Source organism: Chiloscyllium plagiosum, unplaced genomic scaffold (assembly GCF_037043375.1).
Source record: "Chiloscyllium plagiosum isolate Xiang-an unplaced genomic scaffold, Cpla_swu_hap1 HiC_scaffold_12, whole genome shotgun sequence".
NCBI lineage: Eukaryota > Metazoa > Chordata > Chondrichthyes > Orectolobiformes > Hemiscylliidae > Chiloscyllium > Chiloscyllium plagiosum.
Window position 1 is genome coordinate 72,011,906 of NW_028270150.1, and position 27,622 is coordinate 72,039,527.

General features: G+C 39.6%; 1 protein-coding gene across 1 annotated transcript in view; it reads right to left on the minus strand.

Moving 5' to 3' along the window:
• Positions 1–1,098: 1,098 nt before the first annotated feature.
• The window catches only part of tmem47 (transmembrane protein 47), a 46,131-nt gene continuing 19,607 nt past the window's right edge, over positions 1,099–27,622 (minus strand). The window contains exon 3 of the mRNA XM_043700729.2: positions 1,099–2,395. Coding sequence (XP_043556664.1) covers positions 2,217–2,395 — 179 coding nt within the window. The 3' untranslated portion in view covers positions 1,099–2,216. The remainder of the gene's footprint in view (positions 2,396–27,622) is intronic.

Sequence of the window (27,622 nt, forward strand, 5' to 3'; positions counted from 1 at the left end):
AAATGTTGCCTGTGAAGTTTGAACTCCTGATGAGCGATTCCCATGCACCCTGAGATTTGTGGATAAGTTGAAGATTTTGGACAGCTCTGACTAACACAAACACTTGACTTAATATCGAGCCCATGACTAGCCTGTCAGCTCCCTATCATGCCTGACCTCCTGACTACCTCCAACCCAATATGGCTACTCTTCCAACTTCCAACTATAGTAACTCCAACACAACTTGACTCATTTCCATAGTCCAACTACACTCTCTCTAACACTCAATTAGCAGTCAACTCAATCTGACTAGAACCTTGCCTGAAAGCTCAACCAAACAACTCAACTACACCACAACTCAGCTAGCCATTCACAACTTCATTGCTCCAACCCAGCTGTTACTGTAACCTAGTACCACACACAAACATGTCAACCAACCCACCTACCTGGTGCCTCATCTATCCCATCTTCTTACCTCATGCCCCTTCCCATCCTGCCCATTCATACTCTCACCCATTTTCTAACATTGTCTCTGGATCAGTTGTTCAGTTTAAATCTGAAATTGATTGAGGAAAAGAAAACAAAGATGTTACCAAATATGAGGCAAAAGTGGGTAAGTGAAACCAGAGCACAGATCAGGCACGCTCTCAGTGAATGGTTTAACAGCCTCGCTGGGCTTCCTGTTCCTATAAATCTAAATTGGTGAAATGGCTTTGCAAACTGTCACTCTCACTTAGAACAAATATCAATGGTAATATTTTACCAGTTGCTGATTGCAATAAACTGTGAGGCAGCTTTACTGCCAGTGATAGGAGCATAATTATATTACATTACAAAAGGTATGACAGCATCCACAGTTGTTATTGCTTGGAGCACATTTATTGGTTATTTCATGTGTTCTGTTTGTTGAAGTTAGTGCATTTACCAAGGGAATGCTTATTGCTGATAGTATCAATTTTGTAACGTACAGCTGAAGGAAATACTGGTGGGAGTTTAAACATTCAGTATATTCTGTTTTTATACAGATAAGAACAGTTTGAAAATAAATTATACAATCAAAGCTGTAAAATTTCAGATGTAATTATGAGAAGAAAATAATAAGATGACAAATTAAGTATGTAGGCCTTTTATTCTGCACAGTTTTATTGATTCATAGTATTGATGCCATATTTTACAGCTGAAACAAAAAATCTTTACTTTCCCAAAATAGTCTTTTTATAATAAGTAAACATATTATGGATCTATATTATTCTGAGACGGAAAAAATACAGAGAAAGAAAGAGGTAACAAATAGCTGGAAATATGATATTTATCTTGGACTTAAGTCAAAATAAGTATTTTTAGGCACAGTTACAAGATTCAGGAACTTGTGTGCAGAGGTCCATATAAAAATACAGTAGTTGCTCAAATAAATTAGAATGCTTAGAATAGTATACAAGTTTTTTTTTCTGACATTTCACCTCACCAAAACGCTCATTTGGGTTTTTGAATCAAGAGGCTTCTAAGAGTACGTACAGTTGCTGTTTTTTTTTAAATCTTTAAAGATATTTTGCAAAATTCATTCGTAGGCATAAGAAAATGATAGAGAAAATGTTGCAATTTTAATTTGACAATACAAATGGAACTTCAGCAGTTGGACTGTTATTCCAAACACACTGTAATAATTATAAACAGGAATAATATGTCTACTTTGCATTAGGACACAGAAGTTGACAGAAAATGTTGCTGAATAATGGTAAATGGATATAAGCATGCATTTTGTCTTATGTTACCACAGAGCAATCAGCAGATGATACTTTATCTGAACCAAATCCAACAATGAAGCGTAAGTTCCCAGCTTCAATACTTAGGTTAAGTAATACTTCAATATCATACTTAGGTTAAGTTCTTTTTCTGCAGATAGATTGATATGAACATCTTGCAGTTGCGGTTTTTGTTTAATATTCTTCACTATAAGCCAAAGTCTTCTGTGATTCCTCTTAGATAATGAGACGTTACCAGAAGTCTGCATTCCAGCTCTCCATATGTAAAACTGCCAATGTACAAAGATTTCAGCTATAACTTATTCCAGATTTTTTTTAAAAATCTGGTGCAGGAGTTAAAGCAATTATCTTCACTGTAGTCAAAGTGGATAATGCATTGATAGCAGGTTAAATACCACACTTCAACTGAAAGAACAGCAAGTAAGCATAATTGGTGAGCTCTACTTTAAGAATGTTGGTAGAAACAGTTCTACTTTAGTAGTAGTCATCATAGTTCTTTGGGTTTAAGCAGTAAAGCACTGCTCCCCCAAATGAGAAGATCGTAGCTCCCCAGGCAATGCCGTATCCCCAGTTGAATTCATGATATGTTCGCATGGTGGCTGTTTCCACAAATTTGATCGGATACAAAATGAGTCCACAGACCTGGAGAACAACTGTAAATAAATACATGCAATTAAAACAATAGCCATCTGTCTTTTGGCCACAAATATGAAGAGTGCAATATTTTGATAGTCGACCCTCTTGTCTCTGCTCTGTGTTCAACTACATACATTTTATTTATAACATTCATCAGCAAAATAGAGAAATATTTCAGTGTTGTTATTTCAATACTGTATAGTGCATAACACATTATTGTAATCCTTCACTCAAAGGCTAAAAATTAATCTTAGAATCTGTAATATCATTATCATTACAGTAATTTGTCAAAAAATGTTCAAGGCATTATTTCAAGTGCCACCTGGTCTTTGTCCCACTTGTATTTATTCTATTACATATGACAGTTGGGTTGAGATCACTAAATACATTAAATACACTCCAAATTCCATAATTATTATTTCAAATTTTCAGAGAGTTGCTAAATCTAATATTAGCCCAATTTCTCTGCCCTTACCCACTCATCCCAAGGTAGGTATACATTTAAGCTTAGAAATTTACAAAGCATATTAAGTGTCATTATTTAAGCATTTTCAGACTTTTCAGATGATTTTCATAATCTGATTTCTCTGTATATATTATATGACCACCATCCCAGTCTTTCATAAGAGCTGTGCATCAGGTAGACAATATCATCAAACCAAATAGTGTTTTTTTTGGTAATAATTTTCACCAGGGCCCATGTATGTTTCATGCATTCATGTAGATGGGATCTCCCTTATTTCTGTTCTCAATCTGCTTCTAATTTTCTCCAATCTTAAAAGACTCTGGGGACATCTGCATTCCTCCCATTACGGCCTTTTGAACAATGTTGATATAAGCATGCCATTACCTTCAATTGATAATGCCCTGTGCTTTGGAATTTCTTCTCACTTTCTTCCATTAAGATGCCCCGTACAATATTCCTCTCATGTGCTTGATATCTCCTTTTATAGCCTGGCATTAAATTTTATAAGGGAACTTTCCTGAGAAACACTTTGAGAGATTTGGCTGTGTTAGAGCTCCATATAGTAGGCTGTTGTTGAAAGTGTTGATTTAAGCTGAGATATATTGCTTCAGCATGATCATATTGAATGGTTGCAGGGCCAAATGGCCTGCCCCTACATGTATTTTCGATGTTTTTACATTTCTAATGATTGTCAATCTGGATGGTGAACCTGACAGGCTACAAAACCACAGGATGGCATCTTTCTGAATCCAATCTGACTGTCAATCAGCAACTAAATGTGCAAAAACAGATAAGAGATACGAAATGTGTAAAGCCATGTGAAACTGGACTGCTCCTTAAATCAACAATGTCAAAGTTAGTTGTGATGCTGACTGATGCCCTGTCTGAGAAGGTTAAATCACAACAAACAAGTTTTTCAACTATGGGTTTTTAAGTCCATGGTACCCAGAGGATTGCATAATAAACCTATTGTTTACAGCTGTATATATGCCATGCCTGGAACTGATATGAGAAATTATACCATGTGGGGCAATTGAGTCTTCTTTAAGTGCTGCATCTTTAAAATATTTGTCATGAATACAAATGTACCTTTGTTCTGAAAATGAACCATTTTATTTTTACTATACATATTGCAGACATCACCAGAAAATATAACCATAGACAAGCCAAACAGTGAGCTGCCAACATGCCACCAGCTAAATTCCATCACAGCGAGATAGGACTTTGAATTTAGAAGTCAACTTTGCACCTAATTTTGTACACTGCAAGAAGTTAGTTCCTAACTAGCAATAATTAAAGGTGCATCGTTCACAAGATTTACAGATCACTCAATCATAGATGGAGTATTGCTAATAAGGAAGCCGCTCAGCCAATGATATCCTTGCCAGCACGTTACATGAGCAACTCACTTAATCTGACTCCCCAGCCTGTATCCCTCGCCCTGCAAATGTTCTGTCTTCAGACAACTGTCCAATTCTCCTTCAAAAACCCACAATTAAATTTTCCTACACCACATGTTCAGACAGTGCATTCCACATCTTAAACTCATGCTGTATACAGTCAGCTTTTCTATAATGTGATGGCTGCATTCTTGTGCTTAAAATGTTGGCGATGTAATCACATTACAGCCAACATACGTTGTAAAAGTTCACAATTTAGAAACAACATCCTCAATTCATCAGTCATGTTACAGCGAATTTGCATTGGTGAAATGCACACTATAGCAGAATGACTTGGACATGATTTGCTTGTTATGTTGTTTGCATTTTATTTCCAATCACCTTAAGTCGTTACTGTTTGTTTTTAGATCTTACTGCCAACAGGAGCAGTTTTTCCCTATCTACTCTTCCAACTCCGCGCTATTTTGAAGGACTCCATCAAATTTCCTCATAATCTTCTCTTCTTCAAAGATAACATCTGCTGTTTGATTATATCCATATAACTGAAGTTTGTTATTTGTGGAATCATTCTCATAAATCTTTTCTGAACTCTCTCTAATGCCTTCACATCCTTTATAAAATGCATTACCCAGCATTATGCATATCACGCCCAGCTGAAGTAAAACCAGTTCCTTATATAGGTTTGTCATAGATTTATTGCATTTGTCCTATATTGTGTAATGTTAAGGTGCATGAATTACACATGTTTTCATATCATTTATTTTGAATTTTAGAATTTTGACCTAGTGGTATATGGGTTTAAGTTTGAAGGAGTTCAATGATTAACTTTTAGGTATTTCTGTAGCCATGGTGGTTTATCTTTTTTTAAGTAGTCTGAGAAAGAATGTTCTGGCAGGCTAACGGGAATTTGTTTAAACTGACAGCTTTTTACAAATGAAGAAAATAACCAGTTGTGCATTTGAAGGTCAAGGATTGATTTTTTAATTTCTTTTTTGATGAGAGGAAACACTGATAGCTTAGGGAAAAAAAGAACTTTGTTGTATCAGTTTTTAGAGATCTTGGCTGAAGTTGGACCTATAAAACAGTTGCTTCTGCGAAAAGGAGGTGGTTTAGGATCATTACGACCGTTATGTGAGGAGTTTAGTTTGAATGTTGCAGACCAGAAATGGTTGGTTAAAAACTCTAAAGGGACAGTGTGAAACTGAGAAAATCTGAGCTCACTTTTATGATAAATCAAGGAAGAGGCTATCAAATGCTCAAGACTAGGAAGTGAAATCACATGCTCAGTCAAACCCGATATGGAGTAGTGAGGGGAATTCTCTCTGGTGTAAGTACTACAAAAGAGTGGCTTGGGATTAATGGAATTGCATTTCACTATGTATTTCTAACTCTTTAAATTTGTGTTATAGTAAACAGTTTGGTTCATTCTATTTTATCTTCATTTCTTCTGTGAAATAAACTTTAGTTTTATCACTAAAGCCAGATCTACAGCATTGTATATGCGTGTTTCAGTAGAAGACCAACACATTAAACAAACATAAAAATCTATTGAGCCAGGTACCAGTTTGGGATATGGTTTTCCAGAAATAACATCAGCCAGGACCATAACAATAGCCTAGTCTTAAAACCAGTGATCTATACTTTATTAATCACTTTCTAAAACAGTCTTGTTACCTTCAAATAATTTGTGCATATTATCATTTGCCCAGATCCCTGCACTCCAGCACTCCCGTGTACTTGTGCCCTTGGTTTCATATAACCTCTCCTCATTCCTGCTACAAAACTAATTTCTTTGCATTTCTGGATGAAGTACAGTTTGCCTATTGTAGTCTCATTATACCCTCCTGTCTACATCCTCTTGAGGTTTTATTACAGTTCAGAATCTTGCAGTTCAGAATATTTCAAAATGTTATGTCATCCACAAATGTCAAAATTGCACACTTACACCTCAGTATAAGGCATCTTTATCTTTAAGTGATTGCATGTATTTGCCTCATGAGTACATCCCATTACACATACTCATATGTCTTTTCTTTCCCTCCTTGCAAGACCACAGGAAACCAGGGAGATCCAAGAGATTAAAGGCAGCTCTCTGCCGATCACAGAGCTCACAATTACATACAGCCTCAGCCATGTTGCTTGGAACTTCCCCCTTTCAGTGAAAGTGTTTTGGCAAGTGAGGCTCAAGGCATCCAGTCCTTCCACTATTTATGCAACACAGCTCACGAGCACCTTTCGAGGGGAATTGCATAGAGAGGAGAAGTCGAGATCCTTGCGATTGCCCTGACCTTATGGCTTTCATTCCTTACACACCATATCGAAGGCCTACCTGTGCACCTCCCTGAGGGCATTGTGGGTCAACCTACAACAAGTGGCCTGCAGCAGTTCTATAAGATAGCTCAGTAGCATCTTCTCAACGGCAGCTGGAGATGTGCGGTAAATGCTGGCCAGTTAGTGATGCTCACATCCCATGAGTAAATTTTTAAAAAGCATCTTAGCAGTTGAAGTAACGTAGTTGATGAAGCCCTTATGTACCTCTACTAAAACCATAAAGGCAGGACCAGATGCACATGTAGGAAAAACGGTTAAAACTTTGAAATTGAGGGACGATACGTCTGAGACAGTACTATTCTCCTCTGAGTTGACTACATCTCTCTAAGCTGCAGTGTTTATAACACGGTCGGCTAGGTGGACCTCACAGAATATGAGTTCCCTGAATGGGGTGTTAACCTGCTCCAATCAGGGTGCCTTGGCTGACAGGTATAAGCAAGAGTGTCAGAGGTTCTGTTCACTCTGAGAGCTAGTACTGAAGGAGCTGGATCAGTGTCAAGGACTCTCTACATGTAATTAAAGGGTGACTTCTGATGGAATACCAGTTTTGGTGGAGTTATTTCATGTACCTTACCTAAAAGTTACTTATCTGCCTCTATGGAGTTTCAGTAAACATTTGAATGTGCAGAACATTATAAATAATACAGACTATAGCTGTCTAGTACAGCTACTTGAGTGGATGTGGCTGCTGATGTCAGTTTTCCAGCATTCTATATAACACCACACCATTCACATTTGCAAATATCTTCTCATTAGACAACATGTGTGCTGTCGGTTTCAGCTGTTTCAACCCCAACTTCAACCTCTTTCCTTAAATCCCACACTCCTGAGGATTAAAACTGAGTCCTGTCTTTCTTCAGCCTACTATTTTCACCAATGAGTAGACTTACTTCTAAGTTGACATTCATACTGACCTCTAATTCAACAGTAGACATATGGTTGTGACATGGCAAAACTGATGCATTTAAAGGAGACAGCTCGTGCTTATCAGGCTCCTCCTGTTTTTATTTACTGAAGCAACACCGAATTTGTTGGGTGTAAGTTCACAGACAAGAAGAATCTTTCAGTTACTCAATGGTGCAATATATTTGTAATCGGACAGTTTTCCTAACCTATCATTATGGCTTTATAATTTGACTTTTTTTTCTGGAATCAGTTCAAAAAAGTATTCTTGAAAGAATATTTCCAATAAGCAAATTACAAAGCTATTTCCTTGTTTTCACCAATATAAAAATCACAACAGATATTCAGAATTTCCAGGGAAGAGAGCATTATAATATATGTTGTCAGACTAATGATCCAGAGAATTCCTGGATTGATGGGCTGGAGGCATGAGTTCAGATCACACCATGGTAGCTGGGGAAATTTAAAATTAATTAAAAGATGTGAAGTATAAAGCTAACAGTAACAGTTACAGGCAACAGTAACCATGAAAAGACCAGATTGTTGTAAAACCCCACTTGCCTCACTGATAGCCTTTGCAGAAGAAAATGTGTCATCCTTCCCTAATCTGATCTAAATGTAACTCAGAAATGTGGCTGACACTTAACTGTCCCCAAAAATCTTTAACAAGCCAGTTATACAAGCATAGGAAGTCAAATAAAAACAAAACAATGTGGAATCACTCAAAATTAGGCACAACTGACCCTAACAACACTGCAAAGCTCACTTCACCAATATCTGGTGACCTTTTGTCAAAATTGGGAGAGGTGTCCTATAGATTAATGAAGCAACCAAATCATACCCTGCAGATAATGTCCCACATATCTCCATCACCATCTCTATGAATATCCTCATCTCAAAAGATGGTGGAGACCAGCACTCCAGTAAAGACTGAAGCATTTACATTTATCTTCAGTTAGAAACAGTCATACCCCTGGCCAAGCTATTCCAATATAATTATAACACTGACATCCACTTGACATTGTGGAAAGTTGCCCAACTATGTCTTGTTTACAAAAGGGAGGACAAACTCAAACAAGCCAATTACTGCCCATTAGTTACTCTCAGTCATCAGCACCCATCACTGAGGATGTCATCCACTATCAGTGGGCATTTATTCAGCAATGACCCTGTTCACTGAAGCACAGTTTCTATTCCATCAAGACTACTTGGCTCCCAACCTCATTACAGAGACGTTCCAATGTGTTATTAAGGAGTCCCAGTAAAACTGAAGTCAATGGTAATCAGAGTAAAACTCTCCACTGGTTGGAGTGATACCCTGCATAATAAAAGATGATTGTGAATGTTGAAGGCCAATTACCTCAAGCCCCAAGTCATAGTTGCACCAGTTTGTCAGGACTGTATCCTAGGCACAAAGATATAGAACAGGTTCAATTACTTTTCCTTCATCATAAGGTCAGAAGTGGCGATGTTTGCTGATCATTGCATAGTGTTAAGAGCCATTTATAACTTGACAGATAATGAACCAGTTGTTGCCCATATGCAATGATACAGTTACACAATTCAAGTCTGGATTAAGTAGGATTTTTTGGATTGCATAGGTACCAGACATTGACTGTCTTTAATTGGGAGAATTTTACCAACTCCGCTTAACATTCAACTCAATTCCCATTTCCGACTCCTCTCCTATCAACATCCCGAAGGTTTCCATTGAACATGCATTGCCTACCCACGACTGACAAGGCACAAATCGGGAATGTGATGGAATATTCTTCATTTGATTGGATGAGTGCAGCTCCAATAACCTTTAAAAAGCTAAACCCAGTGATACAGAAGGAACACTGAAATAGTTCCATGACAGGATGGTGTGGGGCTTGGAGGAGAACTTGCAGCTAATTCCCATGTATCTGCAATTGCCTTTGTCCTTCTTGTCCACATCTCATGAATGAATTAAAAAAAAACACTTTCTTGGACAAAGCAATCAGCATAACTGCCACCTTGTTTTTGACATTCACTACCTCCACCATTGCTGCACTGTGGCAGCAGTATGTATCGCATATATCATGCACCAAAGCAACTTGATGAGCCTCATTTGACAGTTCCTTACAGCTCCACTATCTGGAAGTATAAAAGCTACAGGCAAATGACATTATCACCCCAAGCAATCTCCCCTACAAATTATATACCATCCCAACTTAGAAATATTTTGTTGATCTTTCACTGTCCCTCGCTAACGACTTTGCAATTGTAACTACACCAACAGATGACACAGTTCAAGATGGTGACTCACTACCATCTCAACAGCAATTAAATGCCAGTGTTGTCAACAATGCCTCAACCCATGAAACAAAACAAAATTAAAAATATGGATCAAGATATTGGATTGCTGCAAATGTTTAATACTTTAAAGATAATTATATCTTAATGCCAAATTTTATTGATCATGAAATTCTCCAAAACAACCTGACTGAGAATATAATATTCAGCACGGAGAAGTAAAGAGGTTTGCAAGCTTTGTGTATCTGAAAGAATATTTTGCCTTCCTATGAAAGTAAAAATTATATACAAATGTATATAAAACTATGTTGACATATAGAAAGTGTCATGGAGTCATAGAGATGTCCAGCACAGAAACAGACCCTTCCGACAACTCGTTTGTGCTGACCAGATATCCTAAACTGATCTAGTCCCATTTGCCAGCATTTGGCCCATTTCCCTTTCCATACCTTCCTATTCATCTACCCATCCAGATAACTATTAAATGTTATAATTGTACCCACTTCCACCATCTCCTCTGGCAGCTTGTTCCATATGGTCACCACCCTCCGCATGATAAAAATTGCTTTTTAGGTCCCTTTTAAATTATCTCACTCTCACCCGTTAATTTGGACTCCCATATTCTGTGAAAAAGACATTAGCCATTCATCCTATCCATGCCCTTCACGATTTTATAAACCTCTATATGGTCATCCCTGAGCCTCTATCGTTCCAGGGAAAAAAGCCCCAGCTAATTCAGTCTCTCCCCGTGACTCAAACCTCCCAATCCCAGCAACCTCATTGCAAATCTTTTCTGAACCCTTAAGGTTAACAACATCTTTCCTATAGCAAGGAGACCAGAATTGCACAATATTCTAAAAGTGGCTTCACCAATGTCCTATACAACAGCAACATGACATCCTAACTCCTACTCGGACCAATAAAGGCAAGCGTACCAAATACCTTCTTCACCACCCGGTCTACCTGTGACTACACTTTCAAGGACCAATGCACCTGCACCTCTTAAGTCTCTGTTCCACAACACTCCCCAGGGCCCTATTCTGATTTGCCTTAATGCAACGCTTCACCTTATCTAAATTAAACTCCATCTACCACTCCTCAGTCCATCAGCTCATCTGATCAAGATCCCATTATACTCTGAGATAACCTTCTTCACTATCTACTAAACCATCAATTTTGGTGTCATCTGTAAATTAACAAGCCATACTTCTTATATTCACATCCAGATCATTGATATAAATGATGAAAAGCAGTGGACCCAGAGCCAATCCTTGCAGTACATCGCTGGTCACAGGCCTCCAATCTGAAGACCAACCCTCGACCATCAGCTTCAGTCTCCTACCTTCAAGCCAATTTTGCATCCAATTGGCTAGCTCTGCTCGATTCTAATCTTGCTAACCAGTGTACCATGCAGAATCTTATTGAAAACCTTACTGAAGAACATATAGACAACATCTACTGCTCTGCCCTCATCAACCTTCTTTGTCATCTCATTAAAAACCTCCATCAAGCCAGTGGGACATGATTTCCCACACAAAGGTGTGCTGACTCTCCCTAATCAGTCCTTGCCTTTCCAAATACATGTAAATCCTGACCCTCAGGATTCCCTCCAACCACTTACCCACTACCGATACCAGGCTCACTGGGCTATAGTTCCCTGGCATTTCTTTACCACGTTTCTGAAACAACTCCACCACATTTGCTACATTCCAGTCTTCTGGCACCTCACCAGTGGCTGTAAATGATACAAATGTCTCAGCATGGGGCCCTGCAATCTCTTTCCTGGCTTCCCACAAGATTCTGGGATACACTTGATCAGATCCTGAGGATTTAACTATCTTAATGTGTGTTAAGACCTCCAGCACTCCTCTTCTGTAATATGGACACTTTTTAAGACATCACTATTTATTTCCTTAAGTTCCCTAGTTTCCATGTCCTACAGCGCAAATCTAACATATCCACATATTGGTACCAGCTTGCCTTTAATACTCAAATATAATTCAACATTTTAAATCATTAAGTTAAGAGCCTTGGACCTGGGAAATGTTAACTCTGCTTTCTCTTTACAGATGATTACAGACCTGCTGAGCTTTTCCAGCTACACCTCTTTTTGTCCCAGCTTCCTGAAGTTGATACTTTCCAAAAAAAAAGTAATTCATGAGATGCAAATGCTGCTATCTGGGCCAGGATTTATAGCCCATCCTGATTTACTCTCGAGACAAGCCACTGTGCTATTAGAGAATTCCAGAATTTTGACCGAACAACAGAGAAGGAACACAGTTCCAAACTGGGATCGTGAGCAGCCTGGGGGGGAATTACAGGTGATGGTTAGATTCTCTTGTGGCCATTGCCTGGCATTTGTGTGGCATGAAGGTTACTTGCCAATTCTCGCCCCAAACCTTCTCTTGCTGTAAATGGACCTGAAATGTTTCAGTACCCAAGAAGAAACAAATGGTGCTGGACAATCATCAGTGAACATCGCCACCTTGACCCAAACATGGAGGAAAGATCATTGATCAGGTCGCTGAAGATGGATCTGGATAGTCATACAAGAAAGTAGCAACAGAGACAGAGTAAATTAAAGGCAATTCCTTAACAAGGAAGGGAAGCATCTTGGGTTGTTCATGCTGCTTGGAATTACACCTGGATATTTCATCAGGTGACCATATTTCCCAATACCCTATTCATCATTCACCCCTCTTCCCCCACTTCTCCAAAATATTTATGGTTAATAAATGCAAGCATTCAAGTGCAATTAAATTAAATTAAAGGTTTGAGTGTCTTTATGATTTTCATTTTGATTGTTAAATAAGTGTGCAGGAAATTCATCTTTAATTCATGACATCTCTGCGGCAATCAAGAAGGTTGTCAATCTTAGGAGGAGTTCGTAGTTTGAGATTTACTTATGAATCAATGCTCCAGGCTAGACTAACCTGGAGAATTTCAAACAACTTTTTAGGTGCTAAACGTTAGGTGAAAGAAACTAATTATCAAATAGGAATCTGCAGATTACTACACGGGTCACACACTGGGGAAACTGCAAAAAGATCTGATTAGACACATAAATTTGTGACTGGAGATGTGGCAATTAATTCATTCAATGACCATAAACCTGCTCAGAATTATAGATAAGAACTCATACAAACTTTGGAGAAAGTCAAACTTTATTCACGACTTCCACAAAGTACCTTCAAAACAAAGAAATAAATTGAAAAGTAGAGGAAATGAAAGCAAAATGCATTTGAAAAAGCAAGTGGTCAAGGCTCCAAATGGAGTCAGACAAGTTTCCTTCCATCTTCATCCAAATCACAAGTGCACAATGGAAATGAAAATGACTGCCACAATACCCAGGAGAGGGCAGAATAAATGTTTCAGTCTCTGATGGAATTGGTTTACTTTCATATGAAAGTGAGGCCCTGAGAAGGACAACATAATGAAACAGACCTCCACATAATGAAAGCCATGGATGAGCACAAAATGCTGTATGTGAGTCTTAAGAACGGACTTTTCACTTTGGCTAAAGATCCTGGCCCAAGAACTGTTGACCACATTATTCAACTTTATAAACTAATTTTACCAATTGCTGTGAAGTGCAAGTGATCGTTTGCAGCCTGGAAATTTCACCCGAGTTGCCAAAGTAACAAAGCTACACAGTCCCATAGCCCTCATCCTGTACAGGTGCCATAAAACTTCCACACCATTATCCTGAAAGCAACACTGTCTTTCTTGGGTACAGTTGGGTTCGGGAGTGGGAGGAGACATCCTTCTAGGTGTGGCAGCAATAATCTCTGATTGGATATGCACCTTGAGCAATAGAGCTCTGTATCAGGGCGACAATGTGCAACACCCATGGAGAAGCAGGCCACCGGCCTCCATTTGAGGTATTTCCATGGCCTAGTGTTTGGAGTATACTGTTCAAATGTTATTTGTGACTGTATTGCAAATGCTGAGGAGCTGCTTTGTTTCTGATATTGCTCACAGAGGCTCATTGGATCATCCTAATGGATCCAGGCACAAAAGCTGTGGTTGTCTGTGTCTGCTTAGCACCGGGAGCTGGAGTGACAGGATGCAGATCTATGTGCCTATCCATCAGAGTGTGGATTTTGGATCTGGCTCTCCAGGGCAGCTGCTGGCCTGTTCATTGAGGTAGTTCAATGTTCACATGCCAGAGGCAGTAGAGTACAAAAAGCAGTGATGGAATCGTGCAAACCTTTAGTCTGTTTTCACAATGCCTCTAACAAATGCATCTGCTGCTTCTGTGTGCAATTGTGCGTTTGTATGAAGTCACTAATGGCCAACACTACAAGATCATCTCCAATACCTGCACAGATTCCTGAACTATGGCAGTCTGAGTACCAGTGACATGAGATATTATTTCTCCCTCAGCCAATTGTAGAGAGGTAGCCAATTGTAGAGAGGTAGCAGTGATTTGTTCACCAGCATGTGCTCCCATTCTAATCTAGCTTGGATACCCACCAAGGTATCAGAATCTGAGTTGGAGGATGCAGTAGGCAGTCCTGCCAGTGCATCCTTTGAGTGATCTGTGGCTGCTTCCTCAGAGACAGAGGAGGAGATGTCTTGTGAGAATTGTCTTAAGGGTGGGAACTGTACAGATGCCACTGGCACCTGCAAGAGAAAGACAGAGAACAAGTTAACTAGGGTAGAAGTTCAGGCTTTGTTAAGAGTACGTTCCCAGTTGCAGTAATGAGAAATCAGCAGCACAATAATTCTTACTTGATTGCCAGGAAATGAACAGAAGAAGCAGGAGCAGGAGTTGGCCATCTGGCCAGACAAGATTGCTCTGCCATTCAGTAAGATCATGGCTGATTGTTTTTGTGCCCTCAGTTCCACTTACCCACCCATTCACCATAACCGTCCTTCATTGTTCAAAAACTTACAACAAGCAACAAGATAGTCTCAATTGCTTCATTGGGCACAGAATTCCAGATTCTCAATTCTCTGGGTGAAGAAGTTCTTCCTCAACTCAGTTCAAAATCTGTACCCCCTTATTTTGAGGCTATACCATCTAGTTTCACTATTACCATGAATGGTCACAGTCCTCTCTCCTACTAAGATAAGGATGTTTTCATTGGACAGAGTGAGGAGATAAATATTGAGCCCTACAATGTAACCTGGCTCTTTTAACTCTGTTACAGGAATGAGACAGAAGGAAGAGATTGTGTGTGTGATGGAAGAGATTTGTGCATCTGTTAGTGCTGGTGTAGGTTGGGAAAGGTGGGCAGGTGTCATGAATGAGTAAGTAGGCAGTGCCCAAGCCATACAAGGTTATAAAGCTGACGTGGATCAAAGAAAGGGAGAGCAGTTGCTGCATTCTTCAGAGGTGTGTGCAGTAACAGATTTCATGAGTGTAAGGCAGCACAGAGAAGATGGCAGCACCTTACTATCACAGAAAGATCACTGAACTTCTTGCATCATTAACAGTGTGAAGTAACACCCTGTAAAGTGCCATTGACATGGATGGTAACTTCAGAGTAGGCCAGCAGGATATCCACTGGCAGTCCCAAGGAGAAAGAATGGCATCATAACGTCTACCTCCAGGCCCCTGTCAGAGAGGGGTAAGCAATTACCTTAGTCTGCCATTTGCAGGGCAACTCTTGAGGGAACTGCTCAGGGAAGCTCTAGCCTTACAACACCTGACAAGCCAGAACTGTATTTTAACAGAATGATGCTGGCACCAACAATCCCAGGAGGTGCCAACTGGATCAACTACTTCTGCCACTGGCAAATGGAAGATAGGGCACCACAGCCCCTTGACATTCAATGGTCTTACAATCACTGAATTTCCCCACTATCAACGTCCTTGGGGTTACCATTCATTGGACTCATCATGTGAACAGTATCTACAAGAACAAGTCAGAAGCTAGGAATACTGAAACTGAATACTGACTCCCCAAAACTTGCCCAGTATCCTCAAGGCACAAGTCAGGAGTGTGCCTTTTGCCTGGAATGGTGCACATCAACAACACAAGCAGCTTGACACCATCCAGGACAAAGCAACCCACTTGATTGGCATGACCTCCTCAAGCACCCATTCCCTCCACCACTGGCACTCAATAGTAGCAGTGTGTACTACCTAAAAGATGCACTGCAGAAACTCACCAAAGATCCTCAGACAGCACCTTTCAAACCCCTCTAAAAAGGGCATGGGCTGCAGATAGATGGGATCATCATCACCGTCAAGTTCCCCTCCAAGCCACTCACCATTCTGACATGGAAATATATCACCATTCTTTCACTGTCACTGCATCAAATTCCTTGAATTTTCTTCCTAGTGTCATTGTAGGGAAATCCACAGAAGGTGGACTGTAACAGTTCAAGAATTCAGCTCACCACCACCTTCCAAGGGCAATTAGAGACTGGCAATAAATGCTGAACAGCCAGTGACACCCACATTTTACAAATGAATGAAAAGAAAAGCAACATGAAGCATTACAAATAAGACAAGGTGCAGCGAATACTGCGTAGGGACACTGGGGTGATTCAGGTAGGCCCTGACCAGGTGGAGGAGTCCAAGTGGAGAGGCACCATTGTCACTATGTGGATAGATATTGCCCAGGGGAGAGGGGGTTAGACAGACTCTGTGGTAATCAGTCACTCCAGAGTGGCGTGAGGACTGCAGATGCTGGAGGTCAGAGTCAAGATTAGAGTGATGCTGGAAAAGCACAGCAGGTCAGGCAGATTCCTGTAGTCACTACAGAGTCACAGGCCCTCCATCCATAGGTAAAATGCACAGAAAGGGACAAAGAAACCCTCAAATCGACTACATACATGACTTGAGTGTCCATGGTTAATAGCCCATTTGCTGGAGTTCCATGGTAAAAATGGCTTGGCAACAGAAGCCATCCAACATCTCAATGCACCATTTTGCCAGAATTCCTATGTCTCAGTCTGTGGTAGAAGGCCTGGTGAAAACAAGCTCTTAATTAAAACATGCTTTCAGAAGTAAGTTCTTTTAACTTTAAGATATCGTAGAAGAAACTGGAAGGTCCAGTTTAAGGCATTTTGGCTCAAAATGGTGAAATCCATGCTGATCTGATGAAACGTGCTATCTGCAATGTGGTGACCAATACATGATTTTTTTCCCCCACAGTCTTTAATGAACCACTGCTGACAAATTACCAAGCAACTGGTTTTTTTTTGTGGATCAGCATGATGTTTTATAGTACAGTACATTGTCACATTTGTTGGCTTATGTGAACTACTATCATTAACAACTATATCTGACTTGCCACTGATTTGTGCCGGGGCAAAATGTAGATACTGTTCCCTGCTTCAGCAGTGTTCTTTTATTACTAATGCATATAATCACTTGGTCTAAAAAGGAACAAATTAAATAACTATTTGTATTTCTACTTTTAACATAGTAAAAAAGTTCTATGAAATGATAAAGAAATTTGATATCAAGCCATATTGGACTGATGACCAAAATCTTGGTCAAAGAGATAATGTCTTAAATGAGAAAAGAGTGGAATAGAGGTGGCAAGGTTTAGGGAGAGCATCCTAAAGATTACGGCTTTCTTAGCTGAAGGATTTCCAGCCATAGTAGTCTGACAAAATTTGGGGTACACAAGGCCAGAATTGAAGGAGTACATACCTTGGAGGGTAGTAAGTTTGGAAAAGATAACAGATATTATAGGCATGGCCAGAATAGGATTTGAAAATAGAGACAGGAAGTATTAAATTGAGCCTTCACTTAACAGGTAAGCAACATACCTCATTGAATACAAGGGTGATTGGTGAAAGTGATTTGGTGCAAGGTAAGACTCCAGTAGCAATATTTTGGATGATCTCAACTTTACCTAAGGTAGCATATGAGATACTAGCGTAGAAATGATAATGGCAAGGAGGTACATTTCAGCACCAAATGATTGAGACAGGGTTGGGGCTTTGAAATTTCTTGGAGATTTAAATACACAGCCTTTGTGATGGGACAACAATGCTCAGAAGAAACTCGCCACACCATAACATTCAATCTTGACAGTGCGCTTTCAAAGTCATTACAGTGTTACATTTCCAAGATGACACCATTCTCAGATTGGATGAAACTGCTATTTATCTGTATAGCCACTATTCACAACCTTCCCCTTAAGAAGGCCTATGGAAATTGGAATCATTCATTCAAAAACTACAGAATTGTGAAAAAATATTCCCTGTTCAGTTAGTAATTTAACATCAGAAATGCCTGTAAAAGGAATTTCCACAAGAAGGCTGCTTTTCAGTCTGGGTCCTGAGATGGAAGTTTCGACTGGGCTTGAAGTTTGGCAGATTTCCAGGTAATATGAATAAGTACAACTGATGGGTAATGGGACATGTGATTGATAAAAAGGTTAACAAAACATTAAATCAGTCCTGCAGAATTATGTGCAGGCACACGATTCAGAATCACAGAACTGCTACAAGTATAGAAGAACACCCTTCAGCCTGGTGTGCTACTATCAGCTCTCTGAATGTATAATTCCGGTCTTCCCTCACAACCCTACGCATTGTTCGTTGTCAAATAATAGTCTGATTCCAAAAACAGAAATTGCTGGAGAAACTCAGCTGGTCTGGCAGCATCTGCGGGAAGAGAGCAGAGTTAACGTTTTGAATTCAGTACTCTTCAAGGAGTGGGAGTGCAGAGCTCAGTGGATAGGTTGAGATGGAACCCAGAGAGACAGAGATATGGAAGGGGGTAGGTAAACCCAGAGGTTATGGGCAGCAGGCCAAGACAATAAGGGATTAAGAAGAGTTAAGAGTGAGAAAATGGCTGAATCTAAATCATATAATGTGTTATTGGGTCACAGAGTATGTCAGAATGGGTGACTGTTAAAAGTGACCCATATCATAACAGGACTAGGTGTGGGCTGAGTAAAAACATGGAAGGATAGAATCAGGTTCTAAAGTTACACGTAGAGTCCTAAACGCTGCAGCACCCCAAATGGAAAATGAGATGTTCTTCAAGCTTGCACTGAGACTCACTGGAACACTGCAGCAGGCCAGTGACATAAATGTTGGTGTTGGAACACACCACTGTGTTGAAGTAGTCGGCAACTGGAAGCTTAAACTGATTTGTTTTTTCAGCAGAACGTAGGCATTCTGTTTTGTCTCCCCAATGCAGAGAAAACCATACTGTAAACAACAAATACAGTAGACTAGATTGAACGAAATACAGGTAAATGCTGTTTCACCTGGAAGGTATTCTTGGGCCTTGGATAGTGAGGAAGGAGGTGGTAAATGGGCAGGTATCACACATTATCCAATGCATGGGAAGATGCCGTGGGAATGAGCGATGTTGGGAATGGGAGGAGGAGGATTTGCAGTTCTTTGTTTTATAATAGTGTAATTCCCTCTTGATTCCCTCGATTAAACTTGTCTTCATCACACTAAAGCACTGTATTCCAGACCCCAAACACTCACTGCACAAAAGGTTTTTCCTCATAGAATTTTTAACTTCTTGTTCAATTACTTTAACTCTGTGTCCTCTAGTTCTCAATATTTTCATGAATGGAACAGTTTCTCCCTATCTACTCTGCTCAGATCTCTCACAATTTTAGTATTTTCAATAAATCTCCCCTCAATCCTCTCCACCAGAGAAAAACCACAGTCTTAGCTTCCCCAATCCATCAGTGTCACTAAAGTTCCTCCTCCCTGGAAGAACCTCCTGTACCTTTTCCACATTCTCTCTAATAACTTCACATCCTTCTTAAATTGAGGTTCTCTTAACTAAAAAGAATTCTAACTGAGGTTGAATTAGTGTTTTGTACAAGCTAAATAAAACCTTTCTCTCGTACTCTCAGTCCCATTAATCAAGTGGAGGATACTGTTTGCTTTATTAACTACCCTCAGTCACTCTACTCACTTTCAATGACCCATGTATATATACACATCAGAGTACCCCTGCTCCTGCATCCCTTTCATAATTGTACCTTTGTCCAATTTGAGAAACATTTATGAGCCATTATTCTGTTTCCTGTCATTCAGCCAATTTCATTTCTCCGTAGCTACTTTCCCTTTTATTCTATAAGCGTTAACTTTGCCCACAGGTCTGGTGTTAAATGCCTTCTGGAGGTCTATTACCAGCAGCAACACCCAGGTCAACCCTTCAACCCTCGTCTATTACCTTTTCAAAAAAAATGACAGAAAGCTTGTTAAACGTTATTTTACCTGAAAAAAAGCAAAGATTAACCTGCATTTGTTTTGTCCAAATTATTCATTCATGCAGTATTCATTCTGGCCAAATTACTGTTTCTAGAAGTTTTACCATCACTGATGTTAAGCTGACTGGCCTGTAGTTGTTGGTTTATCTTGTCACCTGTTTTTTTGTTTAAAAAAAAATGTACAGTTTGCAATTGTCCAATTCTCTGGCACTAGTCCTGACCCAAAGAAAGACAGAATTCTGTGACCAGTGTCACTTCACACTCACAAATGGAAACACCTCCTCCACATCCACTCTATCCAGGTCTCTCAGTATTCTGTAAATTTCAGTAAGATCCCCTCCTCATCCTTCTAAACGTTATCAAGTACAGACACAGAGGTCTCAACTCCTTCTCATATGACAAGCCTTTCATGCCCAGGATCATTCTTATAAATCTCTCAGGATGCCCTCTAAAGCCAGCCGATCCTTCCTCAGATATGGAACCCAAAACTGCTCACAATAAATGGTCTGATCAGACCCTTGCACAGACTCAGCAATACATCCCTGCTCTCATAATCTAGTCCTCAAACTTAATGCTAACATTGCATTTGCCTTCCCAACTGAACATTAAGAGAATGCTAAACTAGGACTCCTTTCTGCTTCAGATCTCAGAAGCCTTTCCCCATTTAGAAAATACTTTATGCCTCTATTCTTCCTACCAAAATGCATTGCTTCATACCATTGCCATGTTATATTCCACTTCTCCCACTGGCCTAGCCTTCTACAGCCTCCCTTCCTCCTTAACACTACCTGCCCTTCTGCCTATCTTCATGCTGTCTGCAAACCTGGCAACAATGCTCTCAGTTCCTTTGTCCAGATCATGAATGTACAATGTGAATATCTGTGGTTCCAAGATTGACCCATGCAGAACTCCACTAGTGACCAGCTGCCATCCTGAAAAACACCCCTTTATCCCTACACTCTGCCTTCGTTCAGTTGGCCAATCCTTTATCCATGCCAGTACCTCACACCTAACACATGGGCTCTTATCTTATTTAGCAATTCTCCTGTGCAGCACCTTGTGAAAGGCCTTCTAGAAGTCCAAATAAATCACATCCATTGGCTCTCCTTTGTCTAAATTGCTCATTACTTCCTCAAAAGAATTCTAACAGACTTGTCAGGCATGACTTCCCCTTGACAAAACCATGCTGACACAGCTCAATATTGCCATGCACTTGTACTCCGTAATCTCATCTTTAATAACAGGCTCTAAAATCTAAACGAGGTCAGGCTGGCTGGCTAGTCATTTCCAGTTTTCTGTCTTCCTCCTTTCTTAGATTAGCCAATTTCTAGTCCCCTGGGACCCTCCCTAACTCCAGTGTTCACTGAAAGGTCATCACCAATGACTTCACAATCTCCTCAGCTATCTCCTTCAGAACCTCGAGTGCAGTCTATCTGGTCCAGATTTATCCACCTTTGGATCTTTTACACTCTCAGCACGTTTTCCTTAGTGATGGGCACTAGACTCACCTCTGCCCCTGAATCTCCTGACTTCTTTTGTTTCTTTTTCACCTATTTTCTGAGCTTTGTATATTCAGCATGGTTCTCAAATGGATTTTCTACTTGACATGTCATAAGCACACTTTCTCTTCTTCATCCTAATTTCTATCGTTTTCAAAATCCATGCTGCTCTAGATTTGTTTGCTCTGCATTTCACTCTCAAGGGAACATACCTTGACTGTCCCTAAACTCTCTATTTTTCTGTTTTCTCATGCCAATCTTTGACTTCAATTTATTGGGCCCCGATCCATACTTATTCCATCAAAGTTGGCTTTCTTCTCATTGATTATTCTGACTGTGAATTCTTCAACAGCCTTTTCCCCAGTCAGCCTAAATCTTTGATAAAATGACCAATGTCTCTTAAAATATTCTCCTAATGACATTGGATCTAATTGGCTTAGCTCAATCCCAAGAACCAAGTCTTGCTTTTTCTTTTTGGAATGTAAACGTTATGCTGTAGAAAACCTTGCTAAAACAAAAACCTAGAAATCTTCTCTGGTCTTTATGTTACTATCGTGACTCTATTCAGATAATTTAAGCCCCTTATTATAACTACCCTATAATTTTGGCAACTTTCTTGCAAAATTGTTCTCTAATATTCTTCTTTCTAGTTGTTATAGACTATTCTGAAAAGTCTAATTGCTTCTATTGTAGCAATGTCATATTTCCAGATGGCTATGCACACCTATAACTCATTTTTATTTAGCACACTCCATCATTCACATGTACAGTAATCCTGATTTAAACTTTATTACTCTCTCTCCTTTACTCGGACCCCACTTGTTAACTTACTGTTCTTTAGTCTAGTGCTATCTATTGCTGGAGAAAGTGAGGACTGCAGATGCTGGAGATCAGAGCTGAAAATGTGTTGCTGGAAAAGCGCAGCAGGTCGGGCAGCATCCAAGGAACAGCAGAATCGACGTTTCGGGCATAAGCCCTTCTTCAGGAATGAGGAAAGTGTGCCCAGCAGGCTAAGATAAAAAGGTAGGGAGGAGGGACTTGGGGGAGGGGGCGTTGGAAATGCGATAGGTGGAAGGAGGTCAAGGTGAGGGTGATAGGCCGGAATGGGGTGGGGGGGCGGAGAGGTCGGGAAGAAGATTGCAGGTTAGGAAGGCGGTGCTGAGTTCGAGGGATTTGACTGAGACAAGGTGGGGGGAATGGAAATGTGGAAACTGGAGAAATCTGAGTTTATCGCCTCATCTTCCGCCTAGGAACCCTCCAACCACAAGGGATGAACTCAGATTTCTCCAGTTTCCTCATTTCCCCTCCCCCCCACCTTGTCTCAGTCAAATCCCTCGAACTCAGCACCGTCTTCCTAAACTGCAATCTTCTTCCCGACCTCTCCGCCCCCACCCCACTCCGGCCTATCACCCTCACCTTGACCTCCTTCCACCTATCGCATTTCCAACGCCCCTCCCCCAAGTCCCTCCTTCCTACCTTTTATCTTAGCCTGCTGGGCACACTTTCCTCATTCCTGAAGAAGGCTTATGCCTGAAATGTCGATTCTCCTGTTCCTTGGATGCTGCCCGAACTGCTGCACTTTTCCAGCAACATATTTTCAGCTGTTATCTATTGCTCCCAATATCCTCTCAACCTTGGTATGCCTCTCTGATATGATGTTAGAGTTCCCACATCCCTGCCAACTTCGTTAAAATCTTCCCCAATAGCAATAACAACATGTTCCAAAACCAACTTAGTTCTGGCTCTGTGACGGTGAAACCCATTTGGTTTGTAAAGATTTCATCTTTGAGAACCTAAAGCCCTGCCTCCCCCATCATCTTACTGGTCAAGAATTCAACTGTTTTTTTCCTCTTATTTCTATACTCATACATAAAGTTGGGAGGAATATGGAGCTTACTATTCAAGGTCCAGCTTGCTAAACTTCTCACTAGCTTCTTAAGTTCTGACAACAGGACCACATGGCCTTTTCTACGTGTGTCATGGGTACTGATATGGATTATGAATGCTGGCTCTTTATCTTCCATTCTCTGGGTGCTCTGTGGCCACTCAGTAATATTCTTGACACACATGGTCGTGGTAATGGAATGTTTCTTTTAGCAATGATGAAATACTGACCTTTTTAACCTCAAATCATTTTGCTTTGGTAACTTTGCCATTTTAAAGCAATAACTGAACCAGTGCCATACTCAGACAATGATGGATCTGTTGCAACCATCCGTAACTATATTCCAAGCCTATGAGGAATGCCAAGGGAAATTAATTTCAATCAGGAGAAGTGCAAACTGGGCTACTATTGTAGATAAACATCCAAAGTCAAATTACTTAACTGCTGAAACAAAACTCTTTTGCTCACTGATGCTTCTGTATTGTCTTAGCTTACGTGCTATTTTTAAGAGGTAAACTCAAAACGTCTCCAAGAGCTGGGCAGCACTTGACAGAATATTCCGTCTTCACAAAAAATGGATTTGAAAATCATTTCACTTGAAAATATGATTTGCCAGAACACGTAATTGCAAATTAAAATGATTCTTTAGTTAAATTTTACATTACAGAAAAACTTAACTTGCAGGACTAAAGACTTCTTTCATTCTCACCAACAAGCAATTTTTCACTGTACACGGTTAAATTCTGTACCTTTCTCTACTCTTCTCCACACTAACACATGATTAACTTGAAAGGTTAAGTGAATATTTTAAAAAGCATATTATTTCAAACATAATGAACACCGGCACTTAAATAAAGCTGGTTAAATTATTCTGGCAGACATGAAATGAAGTAGTCTAGGCCTAAACTAATAAAATATTAAACAGATAATTATCGGCTTGTGCATCCATTTAAACACAGACAGTCCACACTAGTAATACCTGGAAAGAGAAGAAGGGATAAATTGAAAGATTAAAGTTACAGAAAGGTTTACATTTGTAGCCTTTAAACTTGTGTTGTATATGTTGTCACTGTTCATTTCACAGCTGCATGAGGAGAAAGTGATCTGCAGTGGTTACATCAACTTTCAGTCATTATTTTAAGCTTGAGAATTTTCAGAATAGTTTTATTCATCCCATATCTCAAATGTTTCTTTCCTGCAAATTAGTAATTTGAGAAACATCATCATCTGTATGATTAAAGTCTAGAGATAAATTATCCGTTTTTCTTTGAATAATTAAAAAAGCTTGAAATTTCCAATAAAGATCAAAGTCTACGTCATAACTGGTAATGACTACAATCATAAATTGATCATCATATCCTTCAGAATTGTGCCATCGCTTCCAATTTATATTGAAATGTAAACAACATTGTGATGCAAAATATCCACCTCAAGGAACAATGGTTGAATGAAAGAAATTAATATCTATTTCCCTTACTTGGAACTCCACCGATAGCGAATTTGAATATGCATTGGCAGCAGATGATGATCTGTCATCCAGAAACAAAAATGGTCATTAAACAACTGAGTAATGAGCTATCCACTACCCAGCACATCTTGTCCACTGATTCAAAGTCGACCCCTTAAAACAGCTACTTGTTCAAGTGCTCCTGCAGTACAGCTGAATTGTCAATACAAAACACAGCAAAGGGACAAGGGGAGGTCTTGTTAAAGTTTATAGCTAACAAGGTACAAGTTCCTGTGAAAAGTAAAATGCTGCCTAATTTGAGATGGAAGAAAACATAAATGGACACATTCTGGAATTAAAGGAATTGCAAAGCAGCTATAACATTTCTAATATGCTATTCACTATTATTATTCTAATGCTTATTCATTCATATTTAGTCATACCTTCCTTATCACTATTCAAACATTTTTAATAATAACTAACATTGGCTGAATCAAAAAATAGAAATGACAATTGAAAATAAAATTAACAGTTAACAAGGTGACAATGTAAATGAAAGAATAAAAGTGCAAACAGCCACTTTTCTGCAAAACACCTTTCATAAATGATTCAATAATTAAAGAAAGAATATATCAGATTAAATACAATGGAAAAACAAATAAACAATTAAAAGCAGAAATGGAAACATGATAGAAAAGCCTCATAAATAATGCAAAGCTGGTATTGAGTAGAAGGCCAGACACTATAGAAGGGACTGGACAAGGCAGGAATAGAAACATATTTACAACCAGGATTCAAAAAAATATGGGGAAAGAAAGCAAGAGGAAAAGGTACATGCAGAAAGTGCCACATTAAAACGAGGAGAAAGCACGGAGATTGTTTCTATCTCCTCTTCCCATTAGAATGGGACAGAAGTTTAGAAATATATAAAAAAAAAACACAACCTGCCCGCTTCTAGTTGAAACCAAGTGGGCTGGGTGATGGGTAACCAATCCGTTTTGCAGAGGTTAACCACATATTTCAATATTTTAACAAAGCCGTGCACTTGCATTTTGGTTGAACTCTTATTGTCAACACCCACTGACTAGATTCCTAGACTCTTAGAAAACCTGGAACATGAAAGGAGACCAGGTGGGCCATAAGTGTTTACCGCACTTCCTATGGGCCAGGAGGAGACATGTTCTTCCCCAGATCATCAAGGGAACCTGTTTTATCCCACACTCACACTATATAACACACTGCATTGGAATTCTTAGTGCCATTCTCTGGCATCGATCCCAACAGGTTTCACTCCCATTGACTTTGCAGTGTCTCTTTAAAAGTGTTTTTTTTTTCTTCCTGTCCATCTACTGGATCTCCAAAACTGCATATGAAAAGCCTGGAGCAGGTTCTCAATTCTGTTGTGGCATTATTCAATGTCCTTCCTGCCTGGATACTCTTTCCCATACATTTGAAGCATCGGCTGCAGGCAGAATGTTTCTCCCAGTTAACAGGTACAAACTGACTAAATAGTGCAGGGCTGGCTAAAGTGGTGCTAGTCTTTCATGAACATGGGCACCTGTTAAGATATGCAGCCACTCTGAAGCAGACTTAGAGCCAGCTGCACATTTCAATCGTGGATTGCATTTGCCACAAAAAAGCTTGTATTCTGTCCAGAGTGGAAGGAACGGTTACAGGTTTGGAGGATAAGCAGCCTCGGGCCTGTTTTCAGACTATATCCAGTATTTCCTGACTGGTGTGGGAAATGGAAAATTTGATTCAAATGTTATTAGGAGGATGTGCTTCTGAAGGTAAATTGTAAGACTGGGCAACTAAGTGAATGGGAATGTAAATTAGGTCAGATTTCTAAAGTATAGATGAATCAAAATTACATATTTATATTAGTCCCAAAAGTTAAAATTGCTCCCATTATCTCTTGCTATGTAACTTTTGCTTTGCTGCACCTTCACTCTCACTTTGACTTTTTCAGTTTTTCTTTCTCTAAGTCTGTCCGTTACTGTGCTTACCTTGTTTTTTATAGCCCTTTATTCTTTAGTTTGTGTCTCTGGTCAATGCTTCCATTTGTCTTTGCTTCCACAGTTCCCCAGGCAGTGTGCTGGGGGCAGGGGCATTATCATGCTTCTTCTTTGCTGATTGTTGCTAAAAAGCAAGGCTGAAAGAACCAGAATCCATAATGGTGATGGAAACTCTCTATTTTGTCAATGGGTGTCATACAGGACTTTCACTGGGGCTGATAATGCAGAGGCACTATGGCTCAGTATATTGGAAAGAAAATATTGGTAGGCTTTTAGGTGAAGCAAAATGCAATTGAAAAATCAGCAACAGAAACCTATGGGGCTACTTTTGACCTGCAGACTGTTTAATGAGTCCTTCTGACATCTTCCATATAAGCACTTGAAACTATTTCAGACACAGAAAGTACATTGCAGGTACATAATAAATTTCACGCAAGTAACAGTTCAACACTTACCCTACCATAAGCCTGTGCAATACAGTACTCGTGCAATAATTTTGCCACAAGTGTGAAATGAAAAGTAGCAGCTTTCCTACAAACAATATGGCACCTATTTAAACAAATACCATATATACTCCTGTAAAAGTCAATTTTTTTAAAAAACTAGTTTTAAAGGTTCAATTTATAGGATCGAATAATACATGGGTACTAGTTTTGAGGGGCTGAAATTCTTGCTGCAGTTCAAAATACAGTTTTATTAGCAAAAATCGATTTGATTGCACAATTAATCCCAGGTAAAGAATGAAAACACAATTAATTACGGTAAAAGGTAATTACCGGCTAAAAGCAAGAGAACCAAGAATGAATTACTGGTAGGAAGTTTTATTTATACATGCCAGTACAAAAATTTGACGTCAAAAATTCA